The sequence below is a fragment of the Rhinolophus sinicus genome, linkage group LG17 (genome assembly GCF_036562045.2).
Source record: "Rhinolophus sinicus isolate RSC01 linkage group LG17, ASM3656204v1, whole genome shotgun sequence".
Classification (NCBI taxonomy): Eukaryota; Metazoa; Chordata; class Mammalia; order Chiroptera; family Rhinolophidae; genus Rhinolophus; species Rhinolophus sinicus.
Genome location: NC_133766.1, coordinates 2716036 through 2741799, shown reverse-complemented (window position 1 = coordinate 2741799; position 25764 = coordinate 2716036). Strand labels below are relative to the sequence as shown.

Sequence of the window (25764 nt, the reverse complement as noted above, 5' to 3'; positions counted from 1 at the left end):
TTATTTTACATTATCCACTGTGAAGTCTATAATATCAGTTTCCAAGAAATATGACTTTTTAATGGAAAAACGTCATTTTCCTAGTTCCCAATACTAAGAGAAAATGAAAGAAAATCATACCAAAAATGTCCCACTAATATATTGAAACTCTTTCTCCAAACTCTATTTCTCTCTACACTGAGCAAAATATCGATAAATATTGGCCCTAATTTACTAAGGTACAAATGAATTCAAGATTAGTTTTAAAGCTGAAAACCTTGTAGTCTGGCTCATGAGATTTTCTCATAACACATCTCTCACATACACTGCGTGTGTACAAAGTCTCACTATTATTATCTGAAATGGTTGTTAGTTAAGTCGTTACTGATCTCTTGAGGAACACAATTATGAAACTACTAAGACAACATATGAATTTGCTTTTAGAACCCCAGCAAAATAAACCGAAGTCTGTGTATGCATGTTCATTTTTAATCTAGCCTAAACTGCACCTAATTAGGAAACATAACAAAATTTGAAGAAATAAAATAACTCACAATACAGAAGACAGGGTGTGATTAAGATACATTTTTAATAATGCACCAAAAACTTAAGAATGTAATATATTGTGGATCCTCTGCTTATGAGATTACTATTATAGAAACCATTTTTTAGAGTCAGTTTGATCCACTCTGTCGATTTAAAAAAAGGCTTCCAGAGCCTACTCAAGGTAAGTATGCCCACGTCCATAGGAAACCAACAGACTGTAGTCCTACCCTCGTTACTTGCTTACATCAGTGTTCAGCCCCAGGTAGGGTCCTCTCAAAGGGGTGCTAACAATAAACTAATTCTCTCAAACATAAATTTACATTTTTTCCTGAGGCTCCTGTGGTGACATCCTCGAGAATAAAACTACGATTAAGCATCATTTTTCCCTTCTTACCTAAAATTTAAACACCCTAATTTAAATTCTGAGAAGCACCTACAACATTCTAAATATACACAATTAAAACAAACAAGCACAAAGGAAACAGTGTTTCCCAAGCCACAATTACTGCTTTCTTTCTACCTGATCCATGGTGGACAGTCCCTCAAAACTATCAGCATAACGCAAACACCCTGAACATATCCTTTGCTTCTCTTCTTTGTTTCTGGAAAGAAAATGCCAGACGAGATTGCCCAGAATGACAGATGGGGTCAAAATCCTGCTAACGTAAGTAGTTATGCTAGGAAATATACCAAAAAGATGACACACACGAGACTGTGATCATAGAAGTAACGCCCCTTTTCACTGAAGGCTTTGCATTCGTCTAGGAAAACAAGAACACGATGTCAGTCACAGGGGGTGACCACAGCCTTATGTGAATGAGTGTCTCCATCTGACAGCCAGCCAGGGGCCAAGGTAGCAACCCCCAGCACCCTGGGCCCATGGCGGGGCCCACCGCACACACAAGACCGCCTCACCCTCGGGGAGGCAGCGTCCTCAACTGTAATGACTGTCACTGCAGCCACTCACACAAATGGCCACATCCTGGACCCCCTCACCACTCAGAACTGTTCCTCCTCTAATACTCTGAACTCGCAGTGCAAGCTCTGCTCTTCCTGGATCTCTCACCCCCTTGCGCCCATCGGTTAAAGACCGACCCTCCAGCTCGTGCAGACTGCCTGTCCCTCATCCCTCCATTGCGCCCACCACTGACTCGCTCCTGCCTGCACTTCCTCCTCAGTCCCACTGAGACCACAGGGTCTTTCTCGTCAACACTTCCCACCCCCGTGCTTCCTTGTGCTTCGGCTATACAGCCCGACAAAGGCCGCCACCTGGGGCCTTCCATCTGACCGCCTTCTCCACCCACCCCTGGGCTGCCAAGCGCTGAACAATGCGAAGCACAGCCCCCGGGACGGTCCTCCATGGCCCAGCCGGTTTCCCATACCTCTCTCTTTAGAACCCCGATTTCAATGGCTGGGGGAGGGAGGCAGAGGCCTATAGCAGAGGAGGGAGTACAGGAGCTTACATTAAGTTCAGAGCAGCTGGAGTAAGAGGAAGGAGAAGGCCGGTCCACAGAGGGACTGGAGACAAAGCAGAACTGTCACCTGCTGATCCTTAAGGGGCTGGGAACCAGGGCCGGCCTGGAGGCCCGGAGATGAAGGCGGTCCAACCTCCCTCCACAGCAGAGAGAAGTGGGCAGGATCCACTGCTTCACGTTTTCTGGAAGTAAGCTATTTGCTTCAGTGGCACAAGATCATTGAAAAGGGTTTACCGCCAATGCAACCCAGAGTTTTTAACTTCTTACTAAGTAAAAGCCCACACCCTGAAACCAGACAGCTTGGGTTTGAATCCCAGCTTTTCCTCTTCCTAGTTTGTTATTTCCTAGATAAATTAGTTCATTTTTCTGTGCCTCAGTTTCCTCATCTGTAAAATGAGGATAATTATAATACCTACATAATAAGGTGGTTGTAAGAATTAAAGGAGTTAATACACAGAACATACAGTGCTTGGAAGAGTGGCTGGCAAATAAGAACTATGTTAAATGTTAGTTATTATTCTCGCTAAACACCTAAAACGCTCTTTACATACTCTTGTGTTCCTTCAGTGCCACAAAGAGTGTACTGGACTCCCCCGCCCCTCCCTCACACCCCAACCTAACTCCTGCTCTCCTTCAGCTCTGGGTCTTCCCTGAACCTTCCCTCCCCCCCAAACTGAGCTAAGGGACCCTCTTCTTCCACAACATACGAGGCTTGTATCCTTCACAACACACATCACAGGGTGTTATAATTGTCAGCGGGTTCATCTGCCATTCCCCCACCCCCACCCCCACCCCAATGAACAGTGAGTTCTTCCAGGATGGGAGCTACCATTTCTGATTCAAGTTCAGAGGGTTAAGAGTAATGTGTGTGAAACAGTATAACATGGTACCTGGAGGGTATTAGACAGTAAGTGCTTAATAAATGAATAAAGCAGTCACTCTAGCCTTAGATGACTGCTTTATGCAAGAGAAAACAAGTTCATTACTAACTTAAAGTCTATCATTTATAAACGTGCTGCAGTCAAACACAAGGTAAGAAACATAACTACCCCAAGTTCATGAAGAGCACTAAACTGAAAGGAATTACCAAACCCGTGTCTCGCAATGTTTTCTAAATTCAGCATATATGCCCATTATTCACACAACTAAGTCTTTCCAAAATAAACCTGAGACAAAGTTAAAAGAAGTAAAACTGCATATGCTCTGTGAAGAACATGTAACTTCCAACTACACGTGTCTCTTCATAAACCACAAGTCATTCTAGTACCGGAAATTGACACTTCCCCCTCCCTGGTGATCAGAGACTAGCGTCCACTGGAGCTCGCTCTCTGCACACACTCTTAAAAGAAATTAATGACAGCAAAGTTTAAACAACTTTCAAAATTTGGACGATTTGACTGTGTGATATAATTATTCTACCTGGATTTTTAAGCACATCTTTTCAAATATATGTATGTAAATGTGTGTCAAAGTTATTTTTCCTTTTCCAGTAAGTTGTAAAGACATGTTTTACTTACATACTAACCCACAACAGAATTCCCACCCAAAAGTTAAGAGGATGGCACAGTACGTATACTGGATCATTGTATTATGAACAGGAAAAAAGAGAACTTAGAAACAGTTCGAGGTGCCAACTACGGGACTATCTGCAATTTCGGTATCTTCCAATCCTCCCTTTTGATCCTGACAGACCAGGCATGGAAGGCGGGATCAAACTGCGACGTGTGTGAGGCCGACTCCTGGCGACTCAGTGAGTGACGTGCACAGTGTCCCGTCCTCACAGCCCTGCTCCGCTCCTGCACTCAGCCTACGGCCTCTTTTCTGGAGCCAGTGCACCTCATATCTGGTCTTCTCTTTTCCTGCTGCCTTCCCATTTTCCCAACATTACTGTAATTTCCAAAGAACCCTGCCTTCTCCCGATGTGCCCAAGGCTTCCGTTTTGTCATTTCTGCCTCCAGCACTGTTTGAGACTTCATTTGCTCTGGAACCCACTTGTTGGTCTTCCTGGCGGTCCAGGGTCTCTGTAGGAGGTCTGACAATGAAGTTCGCAGACTTCTCCTAGAAAAAGTGCTACGTACCTCAGTGCTGAATATCACTACGGTCACCTTCGAAGTACTCCCCTGGGGAAGCTCTGCACCGATGCCAGCGCTGAGGTGAGGATTAAATGAGATGATGCCTGTAAAACACTTAGAACAGTGTCTGGTACGTGGGCTAGAAACAAAATTGATGCCTTGTTCTTTTGAGATACCCAGCATCGTTCCATCTTAAGCGAATACCGCCAACTGAGGTTGTCTTTAATTAACTTTTCAGCTCAAGCAACAAACCTTGCTGCCAACTTCTTTATCCATAGCAAATTCTGCTTTCAAATTCTTGTAACAACATCACTTCGTCTGCATAGGTAACTTTTGGCTGCCATCACTATGCTTATAGCACAGCAGTAGCTAAAAGCAAGGAGATTTGTGATTCCTTCTTTTTAAGCAAAATACTTAAGCTATTTCACTGGCACCAGAAGAAAGATTCTGCAGGCCATTTGGAGTCATGCCTGTAAGAAGACGAATGGGTTATTACAGAAGCGATGGCTCTGCTACGGTTACTGCTCTCCACTGGCCAACGAGACGCAGGAGTCAAACAGGAGAGGAGGAGGAGAGGTGCTCAACTGCTTACCTCCCGGGTGACAATTTCCTGACAAAACAAGGAGTCCCTACCGAAAAAGTTCCAGAAGCTGAATTCTGGATCAGAATGGATATTCCCATAAACTTAATGTTGAAAAACTCTAGGAGAGGGCTTCCAACCCCTGCGGAAAAGGACCTTCATCGGGACACCGGAAGCATTTATCAAAGACGTTTGTGCAAGAGCACAAGAAAATGTGAGTTAGAACGACAGCTGACTTTCAATAATTACCTGAGACACTTATCTTGGAACAAGTTAATAAGCACGACTCAGGCTTAGGCGAGGCATAAACTCAAATCATTTACCTGCTGTCCTGCATATTAAATCAGGGATCCCGGCTCAATTTAACTATCTCATGATTTTAAATGTTTTTTCCTCCTTTAAAGCAATAAAATTACCAAGTATATAAAAAACACTCCTAAATTACCTCTAAATCATTTCAACTCGATTATTTTCCCTAACATGCTAATTTCCCCACTACCCCACCAAAAGTACACATTTTCCAATTTCTTCATCCTTCCTTTTTTTATCTTTTTGACTTAAAGAGGATTCTGTCTTTATAGCTGAGGCTCTGATCAGGGCTCATGTTTACATTTCTATTCTACATGAATTGCTTATTCATACACTTTGACCATTTTTTTATTGGGGTGTATGTCATTTATTATTGGTGTCTAACAGTACTTAACATATTAAGAAAAATTACCTTTCATATGGGCTATTAACATTTTCTCCCATAGAGTATACGACTTACTTATATTTAGAGCCTTTCGGAAGGTAGAACCTTATGTATTTTACATATTGAAATCTATCAATCTTTTCCTTTTATGGCATCTGAGTTGTGTGTCATGTCAAAAAGCCTTTCCATCTCTAAAACTAAGTAAAAAGTATCTCTACTTTTGTCCTAGTACTTTTCTGAGTTTGTTTTTAAACATTCAAACCTTTAATCTCTCCAGAACTCATTTTTGTATGACCCTGAGACACAACAGTTTTCCAAATGGACAGCCCACCTCCCAGCCATCTGGTCCCTGGACCTAACGCAACCACAACCGTTCCCGGCCGACCTCTGGTTTCATGCTGACCGGAAACTTCCATGTCTACACTGACATGATCGCTTTTCAAAGCATATTGTTGTTCAAGGGGCTACGTACCCTGCTTCTAACACTCCCAGCACCTTCCAGAATGAAAACTAAAAGGGAAGGGTGGGAGGACCACATGTGACAACAATGCCAAAACGTGGCCATGAAGCCACAGGGCAGTTTACTGTGCGTCGGTACACCTGGGTGTACACGTGCTAGAACCACCACCTGAGCAGTTGCCTATGGAAGCCCTGTGAGGCACGTCCTTTTCCTCTGGCTAAAGTGACGAGGCCACAAGACCAGCATCGTGCCCACCCCAGCAGCGCCGTGCCCACCCCAGCAGCGCCGTGCCCACCCCAGCAGCGCCATGCCCGCCCCAGCAGCGCCGTGCCCGCCCCACCAGCGTCGTGCTCGCACCACCAGCACCGTGCCCGCACCAGCAGCACCGTGCCCACACCATCAGCGCCGTGCCCACACCACCAACACGGCAAACAGGACCCCTGGGGAATTGAATCACAAACCCAAACCCCGAACTGCACCCTCTTCCCCTCTTTAAAACACTTTTTAAGTAGACTAACCTCGTGTTCGCCTCCCGTCAGTGGCAACCCGTGTTTTTAGAGGACAGTGTGGCTGGGTTAAGACTAGGAAAGGGAAGCCCAGAGAACAAAAATCTGCAGATGTGCCCAGCACTGCTGAGGGCAAAACAGACCCGAGCAGCGCAGAAGGTATGTCCCGCCCATTAACATAGTTCCTTCATTTCCGTGGCCTTGGCCGAGGAAGTCACGAAGGAACCCCTCCGATTAGGACCTGGCTTCTCGTCAAGCGAGGGACCGGACTGCCGACTGACCACGAATCGCACCCGCCCCGCAATCCCATCTCCCATAACAGGTCGGTGGAGTAACAACAGGCATTGTTTCTATTTCTGTCCGTCCTGGATTTGGTTAGCGAGTCACCTCCCTGGAACTCGATGACAGGCAGTAGAGTGACGAAATCGAGCTGCTGAGCCCCAGGGCTGCCGTGAACCTGCCAAGGTGGTGCTGTTACCTTTGAGGTGCCGCCTGAGTCGCTGACCAGCCTCCCCGAACCACAAGACCAAATTCTTTCTCTACCTTCAATGATAAGCACCGACAAATGTCATTTCAAACCCAGTGCAGCCCAATCTCTATTCTGAAGACTTCTTACTGGGAGCCCTGTATGACTGGGGACAGAACAGCTACGCTTCCTGTCCTCGTGGGGCTTATCATCTAGAAAAAGCTGATGAAAGATACTGACGGAAGATTGCCTAAACGACGTGCAGTACTTTCCTCCCTTGAATTTTCCCCAAAGCTCGTCCCCCTCTAAGCAGACGCTGCTCTGAATGGCACTCACCGGCCTCCGTGTGGCCTTCCCGCCGCCACGTGGCCTTCGGGGAGGCGCTCAGCATGGTGCCCCCGGGCCAGTGGGGGAGCTGGGAAGGCTGCCGGGCATCCCAGGAGGACGGCAGCGAGGCCCCTGCTCGGTCCACAGGTGTTCACAGGCCTCCAGGGACAGCTCCCTTCTGAACTCAGTCAGCATTTGTCCTTTTCTTAAAACAAAAGCTTGCTTGCTCTCAAATGTTATGACATAAACTGACGAGGTTGCGTTTTTGCACCATCTACTATGAAGCTTAGAGAAATATTTGTGCCCCACTGAAAGTAAAGATTAGATTTTTATAGTAGGCCTTTTATTTTACGTATTTATTTTCTATTTCTTGCTATAGTTTATGAATCTCCATAAACCACCTTAATTTTGGGAGGGGCACAAAAATGAAACAAATGGATAAAGTTTGCATTAATTCATCATAAGGAAAGTTTTCGTCTTTAAATTTAAGGAGCCAGGAAAAAACGTCACATGAGAAGTCAAGGGAGAAGAAGGGTTTCAAGAATCTGATATATGGGATTTAAAAAATAAACACCAGTCAACTCTCAATTAACTGGGGAAACGGGCGGGAAATGAGGAAGAGAAGGGGAGCAAAGATCAGAGAACTTCCCAAATAACTTTATGCATAGAATTAGACAAACGGTAGGAAAAAATGACTGTGTAAACTTAAACTTATTGTATGGTTCAAGTTACACACACTATGAAGAAATATTTATTACTCCGCAGCATCACTCAAAAGGATAACACACAGTTGATAAAGGAAACATAAAAACTGCTTTCTGAAAAGGGCCAAAAGGGCACTACCTGGAAAAACAAGCCACCAGGCGAACAAACAGGTCGTCGCTGGGAGCTGCTCCTTATCTGAGCGCCTTCGCGGGACCCGGGAGGCCCAGCATGCACCGCGGCGGGCCGCCTGGGCGCCGCTCGGAACCGCCCGGCACAGCCCGGCAGGCGTTTCAACTCCGCCACCTGCGTCACTGTGCTCCTGCCAGGCAGCCGCTCTCCTTCAAAGCCACTGTCGTCCTTCCTAGTCACCAAGGACTTCTCAAGGCTGTCTCTGCTGTACGTCAACCCTGGTTCACACATGACACTGTTGAACCCTCTCCACGCAGGGGTTAAATTACCTCCCCCCAACTGCCAGCTTCCTTAAACTTCCCGTTCGCCATGCTCCCAGAGAACCCCAAGCTTGCAGGGGGTTGACCCCAGTCCAACCCAGCACTGAAAAGCCTTGGGGCTGCGCCCTGTGGTCTCCAAGTCCGTAGGTAGTAAGCACGCTCCAAACGCCCAACCGCATTACCCTTCCAGCCCCCCTTCACCCCCCACCACTTATTTCATTAAAAAACGACAGCGTCTTAAGAGCAGGCAGACTAAAATTTAAGCTCACTCTCGTTCCCCTCAGCTGAAGGAGACGCTTGTGTGCGAGGGTGAGGCTCGGCTCTGCTCTCCGGGACCACAGCGCCACAGCTCACCTGTCCCCACCCCCTCTGCGACTCTCCTCTCTACGAATGAACAGATCCCAGAGTTGCCAGCAAAGCGTGTGCCTGCCAACGGGGACATGCAGGTGGCACCCACCGGTTACCATGCGGGATCGATGGCAGACCATTCACAACACGCACATGTTTTTGCTCTTTTAAATAAAAATGCACCATTTCTTTTAAACTACAGGTAGTCAGCACACCAGGTGGTCCCGGACAAACAAGAGTTGGCTGTGGTTGAAGCTGTGCTAAGTGGACAGGAAATCAGGTACAGATCCAGGAGGAGGGCAAAGGTGTCCAGTCCCAGGGAAAAGAACCTTGGCACCCAGGACACTCCATAAGGCAACCACGGTGCCTGCTCCTGGCACACTCAGGACATACGCAGCAGGGCCCTGCAGACTGGAGGCATTCAATAAATACCCACTCTGAATAAACTTGTTAAAGGAAACAGATTATTCCGTAAGTACTACAAAGAAGCTAAGGAACAAGCCGACTGGCCCACAGCCAGTAAGTGGCAAAGTTGGGACTCAAACCCAGGTCTGTCTGGTCCCAGAGCCGGTGCTTTCACTTCATACTGGGAGATGGATACGCCACGGATCTCTGGTAGAGTTCCCAAAGCCACAAGAAAAACACGCTCCTTCTTTCTAGAAAGTAAATGTTACCCAATACTTGATACACAAAACCACCACCAATATATTCTGACAGAGAATAAAGAATTTGTAATTAGCAATATGAGATTATCTGGGTCATCACATTGTTTCATTTTATGATAGCCCCAGACTCTCTTAGGGGTGCACTGTCCCCTGCCACTAGGGGTAGATTCACAGAAGAGAATCAGAATCAGAAAAGCACTCAATGCTGTTTGAGCATCAAATGCACAGCAAGCATATGTTAAATGACAGGAATACAATGTAGCCCTGACCTCATGGACCCTAAACTATTCTGAAAAAGAGAAACAAGTTAACTAATAATTGAAAGTGCTAAGATAGACGCCAGCACAGGAGTTACAGACCCCAGGGAAGGCCGCTGACTCCCACTCTGCCATGTTTGGGAGACTATGGGGGAGGCTGTGGGGAATGTTTAAGAATTCCCAGGGGAATGACCCAACTCCACTCTCATTCCTCCGCTGCTTCTTGAAAGAAATATAGGAATTAATTAGTTGGGGGAAAGGGAAGTGGGAGAAAGTAGTCATGGAAAGAGAATATTTAAGTTATAAATTTTCAGGAAAACTACAGTATTCTGAAAGGGCCAGAACCAGTGCCATACAAGAGAAGATATCATTACATTGGAAAAATACACAGAAGAAATAAAAATTTAACAAGATGCCCAACTTGTAGTGAAAAGGTAGAAATTGAAGCAATGAGATATTTTTCATCTATCAATACAGTTAAAAGAGATTACAGGGAAACTGACACTATTAAATGCCACAGATAAAATATATACTATAGATAAAAAATATAGAATGTATGTCTCTCACAGGCAATCTGGCAACATGTATAAAACGTTCAAATGTCGATGGATATTTGTAACTAAGGAAAAGCCTAACAGACATCGAAAATCGCAAGAATCAAGTAAATAGATTGGCCCATCAATACCACAAACACTGTGCACCCAGGACAAAAGATGAGGTAGGATAGGGAAGGGTATTGGTGGAAAACTGTTCGGTAGAAAAGGCAAGCTAGTTAGTCTGTGAAGAACTGGAACCTGCAGACACGTCAATATAGTCGTTTTATAAGCCGAAACAAGGTGAAAACTGCCCTCTGCTCACCTCTCTCATTAACCTAAGAATCATCCACGGTCAACTGTGGCCACCGTGAGTAACTAGTCAACAATCGGTTTACCATTTGTTACTTATGCCTCTAGAAGTCATTCAACTAAATAAAGTTCAGAGATTTTTAAAAAAAGGTCAGCCTTGAAATTACCCAGAGATTACCTAGCAAATAGAAAAGATTTTATTTACCTGGGTCAGTCCCAAAGAACAGGGAGCCATGCAAAACCCGCGAGAGGCTGGCGTACACAACAGGACGGCGCTAAGACGCCTTCTCTAAGTCATGTGCGCGCACACGCGGGCTCCGGCGCACACGTGGTGCGGCGTGGTGCGCGTGCGCCGTGCGGCCGAGGGCGGCGCGAGGCTCTGCGCATGCCCAGGAGCGCATTCCAGTCACTGAGCCCATGGCACGGCCGTCCTCACGGCAGCAGGAGTCGGAATGGCTCCGTCACTGGCCACTGCAGTCCAATCCGCTGAAACCGCACCGCCACCTCCTCCAGCAACACTGGAAATGGTTAGCCCACTTCTCAGGCCGGATGACGGCGGTCACAAGGCCCAGGCCATCCGAGAATGTCCACAGTCCCCGGCTCGCCGTGGCCGGCATCCGAGGGCGCACGTACATATGCCCCAGGCCGCCGAAGAGCACGCCCAGCTGGCGGCGTGAGGCAGCGCTGGGCGGGGGCTCGGCAGGGCAGTGCAAGGAAGACCATGTCAGACACACAGCGTGACAACTAAGCAGGGACACAGGGCACGACTGCACTGGGTGTCAGGACTGGGAACACCGACGCTGTGAGATGCCTGGCTTCTCATCAGAAACAATCATCAGCTACCGTGTTCCCTCAACTACAAGCTACACCCCTGGTTTAGTAACAGTTTGGTTAGGGGAAGGGGAGGGGTAAACAAACCCATGGTACCCGCCTGTGTATCAATTTTAAGTCACAACTCATTGGAGAAACATTAAAATGCTTTAAACACGTGTGACTCAAAATAACATACAACCACAATAAGTCCTAAGTTATCTAGCCCAGCGGAGCACAAAAATATATACATGATGCCCCCACGAAAATGACCTGGATGGTAATGTCTGCAAGTAGCTTCAGTTTAAAATGGGATTCTTAAGAGAAATCCAAACCGAGCAGCACCGCTGGGCACGTGCACACGAACAGCTTCCAAACATTCTGACAACGAACACGTGGAGACGACCGGCCGCAAGCCAGGTAGGAGCCCTGTAAGGCGGCGCATCTCTCCAGGGCGCAGGTGGAGACGAAGCGTGCACGGGGATTATGCGCCCCACGATCTGGACCTGGGAACCGTGGAAGAGCACGAAGGACAAGCTCAGAAATACCAGGTGTAAACACTTGAAGGCGAAGCTAATGGTTAAGAGCCTGACAATCGTCCCCACTGTCCACTGCCATGATGGAAACAGGTCCGAGACCTACGGGTGTCACTTAGCCTCCTTCCACTGCAGTTTTCTCACCTGAAAGATGAGGGTGACAACTGTACACACCTCATGGGTCACTGTGAAGATTAATATGAAAATGCACGTAAACCTTTAGTACAGTAACTAGCACAAAGGCTCGGTAAGTGTTAGACATTGGGTGGAAGGTATAGATCCTCTTCCACAAATTCTGCCAGTGTATTTGGCCACTAAAAAGATAAAGATCTTGAAAAATCATCTTTAGCTCTCTCACTAAATCTTGCTCCTCCTGGACCAGCCAGGCCAAACTTCAGTTCCTTGAAAGTGCTGTGTTTTCACTAGTTTCCAGAACATGTAGATATCGTCCCTTTGCTTCACACACTTTCAATCCCACTTCCTACTTTCAGCCATGGACAGATTACCCTGCAGCCCCCCCACATCTGTGCAAACAGCACTTCCTCGGGGAGCCGGTCCCAAACCCTCCTGTCCATGCTATGTCTCTGTCTTATTAAGAGTATTCTGAAGCTCCCATATTTTACTCAGTTAACTACGATCGGTGGTATTTAATGTATGACTTGCCCAACAAATTGTAAGCTTTGAGAAGGCAGCATCTGTCTTAGTCACACTACTCTATGTCCAGTGCTGGGGGCACAGCAAGGAACAGAGAATGCTCTACAAACAGTGAATTAAATGAACGCAGGACCAGTCAGGATAGTTAATTCTAACCTCGCTCGTGTCCACACTGAGAACTACCACCTTTCCTGATAAGCCTACTGTCCCTGTTCCCTCGTTCTAATAAGACGTTTCAAGTGTAAATGTAAAGCCCACAAAGACTTAGCTCTGTTGCTAAGACAGGATCAAGCCTATCGTTTTATATTCTTAATACGTCTATTAAATGATATCAGATGAAAGTTGACCTACTCAAAGTGTCTGTTGTTTACTGGGCTTCACCCAGAAGACGTTTTTGAAGAATTCCACAGCTTAAAAAGAAAAAAAAAGGTATGAAAACGATCCACAATGTATCAGTGAGAATTCCATGGGCCAGAAAGGTGAAGTGATTTGTTCGGCACTGGAAAAACAGTGCTGCACACAGAACAAAGACCCAGGTTTCCCAGTTCTGTTTGTCTTTCCTCTGCAAAGCCTGTTGGTGCCCTGAGAACCAGAGTGCAAGACATTTGAAGCGATGCTCTTGCAGTGCAGCAAGTACTCATTCAGTGCTGCGGAACATTCGTCAAGCTCTGACAACCACGGGTGGCGGTGCCTGCTGTGGCAGCAACTCAGGAGGGAGGCCTGGGCCTGGGCCTGGTGAGAAAGTTCCATGGGTGACTCTCATGCCAGCCAAGACTGAGAAGCCCTCGTTTCATCCATCAAGCAGTATTTGCTAAATGTCTCCTCTGTCCCTAGCAGTGTGTTTCTGCCCTCAAGGCTCTTAGGAGGAGACAAGATTTATGTATATAAACTCAATTAGAGGAAAAAATTAGACTGCGTATAATGAAGTGCTGAATTAGCTAAATGCTGAGAAAGTAGGACAGGAGCACAGGCGTGGACGTGAGCTATTTGTGGAGACAGAACAATGGATAGATGGCTCCCTTATGATAAACAAGGATGAGGTTTTCAACCAGTGCCACCAGCAGGAGTCCCACGGATCCGTGAAAGTGCCCGAAAGGCCACTGGAGAACAGCAGGAGGAAGCCTCCCGCTGCGGCACCATTTCCATCAGAATAGCTCCACGCTTACCTTTCATACATTCAATTTCTGCCTCAAATTCATTTGAAAAGGAAGTCCGCTGGCTTTTAAAAGTTTGAGAACTCTCTCCTTCACAAGTGAAAAAGCAAAGGAATCAGTGGTGCAGGAACTTGTCCCAAAGTCCCAAAGCTAAGTGATGTGGAGCCCAGGGCCCTTTCATGAGGTCACCCCACGCCCACCTGACATTCCAGGGGAGGGCACGTGTGAGCCTGTGAGCAGAGGGGCTCACACAGCATCCCGACACGCCTGACCAAAACTGAGGCTGTCCTTCAGATCACGTGTGTGACCTTGGGATGGGAGTAGGGAAGGGGCGGGAGGGGAGCCAAGCAAGCCACAGAGAAAACACAGCCCCCTGCCCAGAGCGGCTCTTCAACACAGTTGGAGGGGGATGTTTTTTTAAAAAGTTAAAACCTGATAAAGAAGCTGTGCTTGTGGGACTTCCTGGGTGGAATTGTTGAGTCGTGTGCTTTCAGGAAGTAGTGCGAGATAAGAATGCAGGGCGGCAGGCGCGGGCTGGAGAACAGCACGGCTGGAAGGCAAGGGCACGCTTGCTGGCACCAGCGGCCCTTCCGTGTACTCCGTTTTGGGACGAGCACCGAGGAGAAGCTCTGTCTCCCCAGTGCTGGCCGCACAGGGAAACGCTCAGCCTGCAGTCAGATGCCCCCAGGCTCGCGCTCTGGCCGCAGCTGCTTCTCCAGGGCGGCACCTGACGCTGGCGCTCAGGTAAGAACTACTACAGTCCTTCCGGAATGCTTCCGCTGTCAATTTGTTCCTCCCACAGCACCCCTCCAACACTGGTATTATCACCATCGTCTTGTTGAAAGGAACGAGCCAAAAGGAGACGTCTAGAATTTAGCTCAGCCTGTGCTCAGTGCACACGGTGGCATGAGCATAAATCTCAATCCTAATATTCAAGTGTTTATCACACATTTAGTTCAGTAAAACTTTTTTCATTTTTGCAATGAGTTTATACCCTAATAGGATCCATCCAATCATGTGTCAAACGACATGTCTAAAACTGAACTGACTGCCTATTCTCCAAACGGCTCCCTTTCCCAGCTTCCTACTTCGGCTCATGGCGCTACTCTTGATAACCTAAGCTCAAAACTGTGGTATCTCCTTTGACTCTAATTCGCTGTTAACCACTTTAAATTGAGGGCTTTGATCATTACGGGAAACAAAAACATTCAATGGCTCCCTCCTGCCAAGCAAACGAAACCCAAACTCTTGTACCAGCAACACAGAACTGGGCGCTCAGAGCCCCACCTGCCCTCCAGCGCTTCCTAGGGCATCGCTCACCTCCAAGTTTTGCTATTGCCCACAAATGTACTTAGTGTTTATTAAGCACATGACCTTGGGAAAGTCACCTAATCTGGGCTTTATGTTACTCAACTATAAAATGGGTATAATAATACTTGCCTGAAAGGACCAACTGAGGTAGTAAAAATGAGAAAGCTGCTATAAATTTTAATGTACTATAAAAATCGAGACGTTATCATTATGTCATTGCTATGGTAATTGTATTGTATTTTATACCTGCCTTGCTCCGGAAGGATGTAAGGTAGCCCACATAAAACACAAAGTAACCAGAATGTAAGATGGAAGCAATACAAGAAATACAAAACAAAGGTGAGGACATAAAGTGGAAGCGAGAAGGAAACTAAGGAAAATGCACACGTCACTGCCTATCGGACCTTCCGGGTTCATCGTGGCCTGAACACTGCAGTTCGATTTGAAAAGAAAATTAAGTCAGTTGGACAATTCAGTGTCTAGAAGGCTAACAACCAAGCCATCGGTCAGACGTAACATGGTGCCTGCGGTAAAGAGCAGAAGACTTTCTCCCACAGGCCGCTGGGCTGTGACGTCAGCACCCCCACCCCGACAGGCTGTCACCCCATCACTATCAGACTGCAGCCTCCTGAGGTCAGGTAACCAACCACCTTATCACGTTTGTGTCTAACAGCACGTAGTCAACAACCCACCTGCCTCAATTCTTAGGCCCCGGTCTCCATGGACCCCATCTCTGCCTCCTATTTCAAACCACCTTGCACCCCCCCCTGCTAATCCTAATACTTCTGGTTAGCACAGGATTCCTTACTTCAGAACCCTCCGCCAGCCTCCCTGCCCACAGAGCAAATGCCTCGTCCTTCAGCCTCACAGCTGCCTTGACCAGCGAGGGCCCCCCCTGCGATGCCTTCCGTCTTCCCACTCCTCTGAAGTCTTTTTCCCCTTACGCTCAGCTTTAAAGCCTCACCGTCCACTTACAGACTTCCCTGACTCGGGAGCAATGTCGGAGGGGGTGAGACTGGGGAGGAGGAGACTGGAAAGTCAGAAGCCCACGTTCCCATCCGTTATTCAGCGGGTCAGAGACTGTGGGCAAGTCACTCGGCCACCGTGAGGATATTTCCTTATCTGCCGAGTCATGGTTTTAGGACACAGTGCACCGCAATTACCCTCCAGGTAACGGTTCCGACAAACTCAGGATGCTTTGGTTCTTACAAGCCCAGACACACCTTCGTCTCTACTCTGACCATTATTACCTCTGACATATTTTAATATGTAATTACATACATTATCTTTTAACTTTCCAGCACCTCCACGGCAGGAGTTAACATACAAGTCATCTGTTCCCTTGTTATCCCAAACATAGTTGGCATAGGACCAGGTACGCAGCAGATACTGTTTGTAAGCGAAGAAACGTTTAAATAACTTCTTAAAAGATCAATTACAATATACGTGCTTGCTGCAGTATGAATCAGCAAAAAAATAAAAAATAAAAAGAAAGGCTTTTTTCCCCATGAAGCAGACCATTAAAATAAGTGTACTAAAACAAGAAAATCGCTAAGCCACTTTTCTCTACAAACGTATATTCCCTCTGCAGGTTACAGAGCTCGTCAGGGCAGCTCCCTTACTAAGGTGAGTGCGCGCTAAACACAAGACTTAACACACAGCATATGTTCACTTTCCAGAACGTCCTGGTTAGATCTTCTGTTGCTCACTAGCAAAGCAAACAAACAAACAAAAAACCTACCATGATTTTTATTTTATTATTTTACTGATTTTACTTTACACACTATTGCTATGATTCCAACATAAAAACCAATAGTTACACAGAGAATTATGAAATAAACCATGTGGCAAGTTAAACTGAACTTGCAATGACTTTGAATATTGCAGGTTAAGTAAAGCCACTACCACCAACACTCCTGTTGAGCCTAGTTTTGTGCTTTTCACATTGTCCTCTTTGTTGATTAATATTATCTGTCTTTTTCTGGATGAATGTCCAGGTTCCTGCATAGTCCTTTAAAAAAGAATCTGACAAATCTAGTGGCTTGCTGATTCTTCCTTTGCTCATTACTAGTCCTGTCAGCAAAATCTAGGTAGCACTGAAAATGTGAGTATTGGTTTAACTGTAAAAACTAAATTAAAAAGAAAAAACAAAAGAGCTATGGCAATCACCGACTACAAAGAAGATATACTATCAATGCTCAGTAAATTAACATCCTATAGTAAAAACGCACAGAACTTTAAACTACGGGCATTAGATGTAAAGCGCTTCTTCAGACCAGAGGTTCAGAAACTCAAGACAATTCTCATATTCCAAATTCTAAATATACTGTAAATGGATCAGTAAGTCAGGCAATGACCCCACTCATGCTATTTCGGTTCCCATTGCTGTGACTGCCGGGAGAGTTTACAAGGGCTCACTGCCAGTTTAGAACATGGTTAGAGATATTTCAATACAAAATAAAAGCGATCTATTCCTCAGAAGAAACATAAATCTACAAAGTTATCCAATTATCTTTATTCACACAATGTCACTAATGTACAAAAACGTTCAGCAAAAGAAGATGAAGAAGGAAACTGCTCTTCTCTGTGAACTGTGATCGTTACCTCTTTCAACCCTGATTCCACTCAAAAAGACACTTCTCTTACTTAAGCAATACAAAAAGATAAGAATAAAGCAAACCTCTGGCCCAAAGAGTTTCCTAAAATAAATAAATAAATAAATAAAGAGGAAAAAATTCATCCGGGAGGGATACAGAAACGCAAGTACGGCAGGTGTGTAACAATCCACGCACACGCCAAGGCCCAATATCAGATTTCCTTGAAGAAATAAATAATAAGCATTTATTTGCTCGGGCCATTTCACATTAAAAGAGGCAACAGCGACAAGAACATGGTGACCAAAAAGGGGATGTTTTGTCTGTGACTTGTTCTGTTGTGTAAACAGCAATTATCTGAATAGTTCTCAATGCAATCACTTCCATTAGGAAAACACATCCCTGTTTAAAAATTAGGCTTCATAGTCTTTACAAATTACAAAACTGTGTGACTGAACCAGTATTGTTGTATAAAAGCACACTAATGACAGTCACACACCAGAACTTTAAAAGAAAATGAGTTTGCATAGTGCCTGAAAGAAGCCTCTATGCCAAGCCTGGAGCTGTGGGCTTTCAATATTAAACACAAAACAAAAATAACCAGTAACAATAATGCAATCGTGACTACATAATATTAGTCTTCCTGGTGCAAAGGAAACAGAGAGTCATGACAATGAGTGACCAATTTTCAAAACAACCAAATTCAAAATCAAGCAACACAGATTTAAGAAACTTCAAATGCTTCATTTTTAATGGAAAACATGAAAGATAACATTTAAATTTCCAGTTCTGTCATTTTAGAACCACCTGCTTAAGATATTCAAGACTCCTTTAAACGTGGTGGCTTAATAAGGCAATTTAATTTAACATTCTGAGACTTAAACTTATTTCAAAATCCACTAACTGGGTGAATAACAGATTAACAATTACTTCTCCTGAGGCAGCAATGAAACACATTTCATTTCTGCTGCTGTATACTGCCCTTCGATGCAGAGAATAGTCAATTAAAAATATGGCAGAATACTACACCATTTAAATCTGAAAAATAGTTGCTGTTTGTCTTTTCCTTGACTGGGATTTCTGACAATGACAAAATGAAAAAATTGGAAATTAGTTTGTGAGAGAGGTTAAAAATTACTTCTACAGTAATGGCTTAGAAGCCATTAGAATGGTCCTTTTAGAAATTAAAAATATTGGGCCAGCTGTCACAAGAATTTTCAGGGCCCAAATTCAGAAGTACCATTATAATAAATAGGTGGGGCAACTTAAAAAGGAAGTGACAATGGGTTTTCTGAAAACTTGTGGGAAGCCACCTGACAGAGTGAAAAGGAGATGGGCAGGTTAAAACTTAGGAAGGCTCGAACGTAACGTAAAATATTCTGTCTAGTTTGGCTCACAAGTCAGAGTTAGGGATAAAGCACAGCGATTCTACCACATCCCCAGGGCATTTTAATAATCACTTTAAGATACATTAGTTTAAAATATGATTTTAAAAAGTGTAACAGGAGAATCTACTGATATGTCAAAAATCATATGGGGAATCCCTACTTCACAATGGAAAAATTGTTAAAATCGCTAATCGAGCAAAATAAAATGCACAAGTTTGTCCAGATTCATTTGAGACAAATCCAAAAAGAATTCCGAATTGTATTTTTAAAAACTGCAAAGCACATGCTTTCCTGGAAGTATTCTACCTTATTTTGAACACTGTAATTTCAACCTAAAAGAACATAAAGCTCATTCTCTTCAACGTCACTTTATTCATCGAATTAGGTCCTAAGGTAAACGCTCTCTCCTTTAGCCTGGACTGTGCTCCAATGAGGTCAAGAAAGGCAGCTTCTTATTGGAGTTTGGGGGTCACGGAGAACCTAACATGAGCAAACATATGGATCATCTCTAGGATACTTAAAGCCCAGAGTCTCGATGTGAGAATTTGAGGAAATCAACTTTTGCAATAGCATGGAAAGCCAATCAAAATAGAAGGCCAGTTAATAATACCCTTTTCTGTATTACAAAAATTCTCACAGTGAAATTTTGTTTGTAAAATGCAATGTACATTTTATCCTCTTGGATAAAATACTACAGCCTGGGTGGTGGTTAAATTGCAGCTATAAAGGAAATTGTCCTGAGATAAATGGTTTCCCTATGAGAAGGTTTCACTGCCATACTTCACCTCAGGACAATAAATCAAATTAACTGCACCTTGTCCTCTGTCCAATGACATCATCAGTTTGACCACATCTTGGGAATCGGGTGCAAAAACACACAGTTTACGGCAGGAAATCATATTCCTGATTTTGTCCACCCGACCTCACATCGGGTCTCTGAAGCCGTCATTCATTCACCTAAACATTGTCCTGGAAGCTACAGCTGTTTTTCCTGCTGCATTCAGGGCCTGCGTACTGGAGGTAAAGAAGCAAAATGGGGGGACTGGGTATTTGAAATTGGCTTGCTTTTAGCCCATTAAATCTAGAATTTTGTTACGAATTAAAGACTGATGTCTCACAAAATACATAGCTAGCAACTGACCATAAAGTGCCTTCACATAATTTCTGAGGTTTAACATATCAGTGGTAAACACTTGTGAGAGTCCCCTCTACTAGCAGGGGTGAAAAAAACACCCAGTGAGAAGCAACACTATGATTTTTAAAAACACACGACAACCATACAAAATAAAACGGAAAGAAAACTTTACCAAGGGAAAGACCAAATATCAAAATCATTGTTTCTTCTAAATAGCACAAGTGAATCTGCCTTTCCCAGGCCAACTGTCCTAAACTACACAAAACAGTCAATTCTGACAACTTAAAGAAGAGAGGCGGGTGTGCTACCGTGTTTTCTGGAAGGTAAGACCTAACCGGAAAATAAGCCCCAGCATGATTTTTCAGGATGACATCCCCTGAACACAAGCCTTAATGTGTCTTTTGGAGCAAAAATTAATATAAGACCCCGTCATATTTTCAGGGAAACATGGTAGGAGGGGAGTAAGTACCACGACCAATGCACACACAATGCCCGTGTTTATTCTATTTTCACTCATTTAACCATGACACAAACACTCAAAGAAAACAACCTCACTTCTGTTTTCAGGAGTGCTACAATGAAAATAAGCAAAGCTATGATAATGACAGCACAAAATTAATATCAACCCCATTTTAAATTCGAATCAAGAGATTGAAAAAGGAGCACAGCCCTGAGAAATTTTTAAAGTGCTGTCAATTGGAATTTCTAAAATACTTAGCTACTCCATAACTCCTGGGGGGGGGGGGGAAGAAAAAAAAACCTACTGATTTTACAAAACTGCAGACCTTCACAAAGCTTGAAAGTGTTTAATTTAGGGGTAGAAGCCAAGGAGCAGGGGGCAACTAGCACAACAACGTGATTTACCTGTTTCAAACCCAAATAGGCTTCCTTGGCCTCTGAAAATAAGACAGACTTTTTTCCCCCTTAGGCCCAATATTACTGCAAACTGTAAGAAAGTCTTTTTAAAACAAAATTAGACAGAGCTGATGCTCAGCTAGGAGCTGTCGTGACGCTGGTGAGGCCCCAGCAGGGTCTGCTGTGCCCGCGGAGGAGGGGGTGTGTGGAATTGGTGGGGGGAGTCATTTTGGTTATTAGTAAATAAATCAAGCGGCAGAGAACCTGAGGCCTAGGCAACTGCTGGAGGAGCCCAGGCCTCGCTCTCCCCCTTCTCTCCCAGCACAGCCTGGGTTTGATCTCAGAGCCCTGTGGATTGCCAAGGAAAAAAAAAAAAAGAATCATATCGAACCACAAAAGCACATGGGGCGAATGTAAAATATAAACACGGCGTTGGGCTGTGAGTGGCTGTTATTAAAGGTCTGAATTACTAAACATGAGAGGCGGGGAAAGCCAGGCGGCCATTTCAATAATATAAACCTCCCCGAATTAGACATTATTCAAATGAGAGAGGTTCGGCTAAGCGGCGAGCAGGGAGGACCCAGCCCCCCGCAAGAAAACGCCGCTGCAGCCCGCGGAGGGGATCCCCGCCTCCCCAACTCCCCGCAGGAGGGAAACCGGGAATATTATCAACTTGTCAGGTCGGCGGTCCTGGGGCCGGGTCAGCCTCACCGCCGCGTCCTGCGGGCCTCGGGGGGCTTTGGGGCCTGGGAGCGAGAGGCCCGACCCCCGGCCCGCCCGTGCGGGTCAGGGAGACCGTCAGACCACGCCGGGCGCCTCCGACCCCCGGAACCGCGGCCGACGGGGACAGGCTTTTCCAGCACCCACGGGACTGCGGACCGCCGGCCCGAGCACATGGGGCGGCCCGGAGGACATCCCCTGCGAGGGGAACTTCCCCAAGGGTCCTCCCGAGGGGGCAAAGCGGCCCCGCGCGGCGGCCACCCACCGCCTCGCGCACCCCGACCGCGGGCCTGCTCGGGTCAGGCCGCCACCCGGGGGACAAGCGGGGTGCGGCCGAGGTGCCGGGGCCGTGACCCCGGCTCGGACCCCCCCCGGCTCCCGGGCGGCGGCGTGGACTCCCCCCGTGCGCCCCCCGCCGCTCCGCCCGCGCCCGCTCCCGGGGGCACGCGTGCGGCGGTCCGGCCGCCGGGGCTCGCTCCGGGCCCGCCGCCTCCCGGCATTGTGCCGCCGCCACCTCCGTCCTCCACGCCCCCCCCCCCGCCCGCCCGTCCGGCCCGGCCGCCCGCCGCTATGAATATGTAAAACGTCTTTATTGTCCTCCTCGGCCCCGGCCCCGCCGCGGACCCGCTCGGGCTCGGGCACGGCGGCCAGGCGGCGGCGGAGGGCCGGTGCCGGCGGGCGGCTGTGGGCCGGGCCGGGGCCGGCCGGGCAGCCGGCGGGCCGGGCCGCAGCCCCCTCTGCCCCGGGTCTTCCCCCTCCGCCCGGCCGCTCCGAGCCTCTCTCCCCCTCCGCTCGGCGCCCGGCGGGGGCTCCGCGCTCCCCGGCCCCCCAGCTCCCCGCCGTTAATTATAATAATCCTGAGTACTAATAAATTATGCTAAGTCGCGGGGGGGGCCGCGGAGCCGGGGTTGAGTATGAATATGAATATGTAAAATGCTGTAATGATTACCTGCTGCTGCTGCCGCCGCGGCTGAACTCTCATCTTGACTCGCTGCTCCTCCGTCCGCCATTTTGAATATTTTAACCAAAATCGCCGGGTCGATAAGCCCTCCCTCGCTCCGGCTCCCCTCCCCCCGCCCGCCCTCCACACCGCCTCCCTCCTCTCCGCCCCTCCCGCGCCTTCCTCTCCCCGGGCGCGCGCCAGGGGGCGCGCGAGGCCGCCCCCGTGGAGGAGCCCCACCCCTTCGGGCGCTCTGCGCACGCGCCTCCCAGCCGTGGCGGCTTTTCAGTCGCTAAAGCGCCCTCAACCTGCCAGTCACCCCTGCGCTCCATGTTTTTCCGTCTTGGCTCTGCACATGCGCGACTTACTCCAGGCGCCTGAAGTTCAGTCTGCGCATGCGCGACCTCCACGGGACTCGCTCCTCCAGCGTAACCTGTACAGTGTGGTACGTGGGGTGCTTGGGGCTCCTACAGTCCTCCCTCCTCTCCGCCCGCTCCCCTCCCGGCGTGCTGCGGTTTCCCCAGGGGCCAGGGGCGTTGTAAAGGAAGGGCAGGGGGCCCGCGCCCCGGAGCGTGCAGACGTGTGCAATGTCCGTGGGCGGACCAGGCCCGCGTCCCCGCCGCCGCGCACTTTTGCAGGATTTCCGCGCGGCTGCATCGCCGACAGCCAGGCGGGGCCGCGCCCCCCCTAGGTGACTTCCGGCCCTGCGGGCAGGTAGGGCGGAAACGCCCTCCGCGGGGGCCGGGGCGCAGCACCTGCCGAGGCCCGCGCCGCGTCCCGCTCTAAATTTGAATCCGAACGAGTCCCCGCCCCCAGCCCTGCCGAATCCCGGGACCCGCCGGGCCGGGCGGGGGGAGTGTCCTGTGTGGCCCGAATTCACCCCAATCTCTTCTGCTCTGCTTGTTGCTGACACCTGACGGCTTCCTCGGGGAGCGGGGCGTCTAATTACAGCGCTGATTCCCGCTCTTCCCTTCCTGGGCTTCGGCCCGATCGCCGCTGCCCCGGCCGAAACACACTGCTGGCCCCCCGTCTGGACAGGCGTCCTCCTTCCTGTCGCTTAGGAACTTTTAACACCCAGCAGAAAGCCGGACTCTGGTGACCTAGTAATAATGTCAAAATCAACAGCAGTTTCATCGTCAGTTTTCCTCCGCTGCTTTTCTCAAAGTAAATGGGACGGGTGTTTTCCGTGGTAAGGCTCTTTCTTTGTAGCTCGTCCAAATGTTCTAAGAGTTCTTAAAATTTCCCTGGACAAGATCCAGGGGTAGTTATGTTACTAATTCTTAATAAAGCCCAAAGATTGTTCCAGGTTTATTTTTGTTTGTTTGTTTTCTTTTAAGAGCAAAAAGAAAAGGGTATTTCATGGTAAGCGAAGGAAAAGTTAAAGTCAGTCCAAGATCATCTGTCTTGAAGAGAGAAATGGCTGTAAAGCTTAAATTGGGTCGAACTGCAGGTTTTAACACTGACGAAAAGCTCATCGCCAAGGGAGAGTCAGCAGTTGTTTTAACGGCTACAGTTTTTTTTTTTTTTTTAAATTAAATTTATTGGGGTGACAATTGTTAGTAAAATTACATAGATTTCAGGTGTACAATTCTGTATTACATCATCTATAAATCCCAACGGCTACAGTTTTAATCACGGGTCTAAGTCCACTCCTTGAATTGCTTACACCCTGCAAGCACAGTTAAAGAAAGCTATCGACAGTGACAGCCAATCAGTTTGGGGAGGGATTGATTTATTCATGGCAATTAAGCCTTGGGATGTGTGCATGACCGTTCACACCAAATAATTGGGCCACTCTATAATCTGATTATTTCAGGCCAACCAACACACAGTTCGGGAAATGCAAAATTGAATCATGCTACCGTTAATCTAGAAACACGACCTAAATTATATTCACCAGCATTACTACAGGGGACGTCTCAGAATCATCAACTTATTTGAAACAAAGTTAAGTACCTGCCTTTGCTCTGAGGGCAACGAATTTGAAATCATCTCCACTAAGAAAAAGAACTTTCTGTCTTCTATTTAATATTTGTTTTGCTCTTCAGTTGAAAAAGTAAATCAATATCATTATCACTTCATTTCAATAAAAGAAAATGTTCATGAAATGAATTTTTATTTAAGTAAGAAAAGCTCTTTGAGAAAAAAATAGTTTAAAATAGTCTGTATCAATGATTCCTTTTCCTCTTAATAATAATTTTGTTTCAAACATGTGTGCCCAGGGCCTAGTACAGTGCCTGGGCATAACAGGTACCTATAAATATTTATGAATAAAATATAATGAATAATACAGTTATACATGTTACAACTATTCTTAAAAATTGATAGTCATTTATTTAACAAATATTTATGAACATCTACATTCTGCCGCAAACTTTACTAGGCGCTAAGGATATGAACATATGTGAGACACTGCTTTGACCTTTGCAAACTCACATGTATCAACTCTTTTCTTTTTTAACCCTCACAACTCTGGGAGGTAAGAAATCTGTTTATCACAATTTTCCAGGATGGGGAATTTGAGACAGAGAGATGTTACATAACTGTATTAGGGCTCTCCAGCGAAACAAAACCAATAGAAGATACAGAGATATATATGACTTTCATTATTTAGATGTGTGAGATTTGTTATAAGGACTTGGATCACACAGTTTTGGAGGATGAGAAGTCCTAAGACCTGCTGTCTGAAGGTCTGAGAACTGGGACAGCCAATAGTGTAAGTTCCAGTCTGAGTCCAAAAGCCTCGTCCAACTTTTTATGTTCCTTCCACCATTATCCCATACCCTTAATATCCATTGCCACACACATTCCCTAGATTTCTGTCTGTATAAAGTAGAAACTCGTTGTAGTTCTTTTAGTCAGTTAACATCCAGGGAAGGGCGCAGGCCTAGAGCTATTTCTCAAAAGAATAGTTATCCATCAAGGAAGGCAGGGCTTTGCTCTGAAATCCTAAGGGTCTGAGCTGCGATTCACCTGTAAGAGCTGCCAGTGGCTCCTAGCAGATACAGACACAACACTTCTAGCACCACCGGATCTGCTGGGCCAGATGGCCCAAGGGCAAGGCATCTTGCCCAGGACTCCGGACCTATTGCAGAGCCTTCTGTTGTTCTGGGCCTCATTCAAAACTAACAGCTTTTGGATCACCTGGTAGGTGGGTCGCAGTAACACACCCAAATGAGGGACATTTTGCCTCCAAAATTCACTTATCCTTTACCATCGCGTATGAAGCTTTGGGACCCGGATCTCCTTTTCCTCCATGTCTTACAGCGCACCCAGACATTTTTCCGAAGACA

General features: G+C 46.8%; 1 protein-coding gene across 6 annotated transcripts in view; it reads right to left on the bottom strand.

Moving 5' to 3' along the window:
• POU2F1 (POU class 2 homeobox 1) overlaps positions 1 to 22602 on the bottom strand; it is a 108207-nt gene extending 85605 nt beyond the window's left edge. For 5 of the 6 annotated variants that reach the window (XM_074322342.1, XM_074322346.1, XM_074322341.1 and 2 more), the window contains exon 1: positions 22481 to 22602. In XM_074322342.1, the coding sequence (XP_074178443.1) occupies positions 22481 to 22541 (61 nt within the window). In that variant the 5' untranslated portion in view covers positions 22542 to 22602. The remainder of the gene's footprint in view (positions 1 to 22480) is intronic. The other variant, XM_074322344.1, reaches the window with a different exon arrangement.
• Positions 22603 to 25764: the final 3162 nt, after the last annotated feature.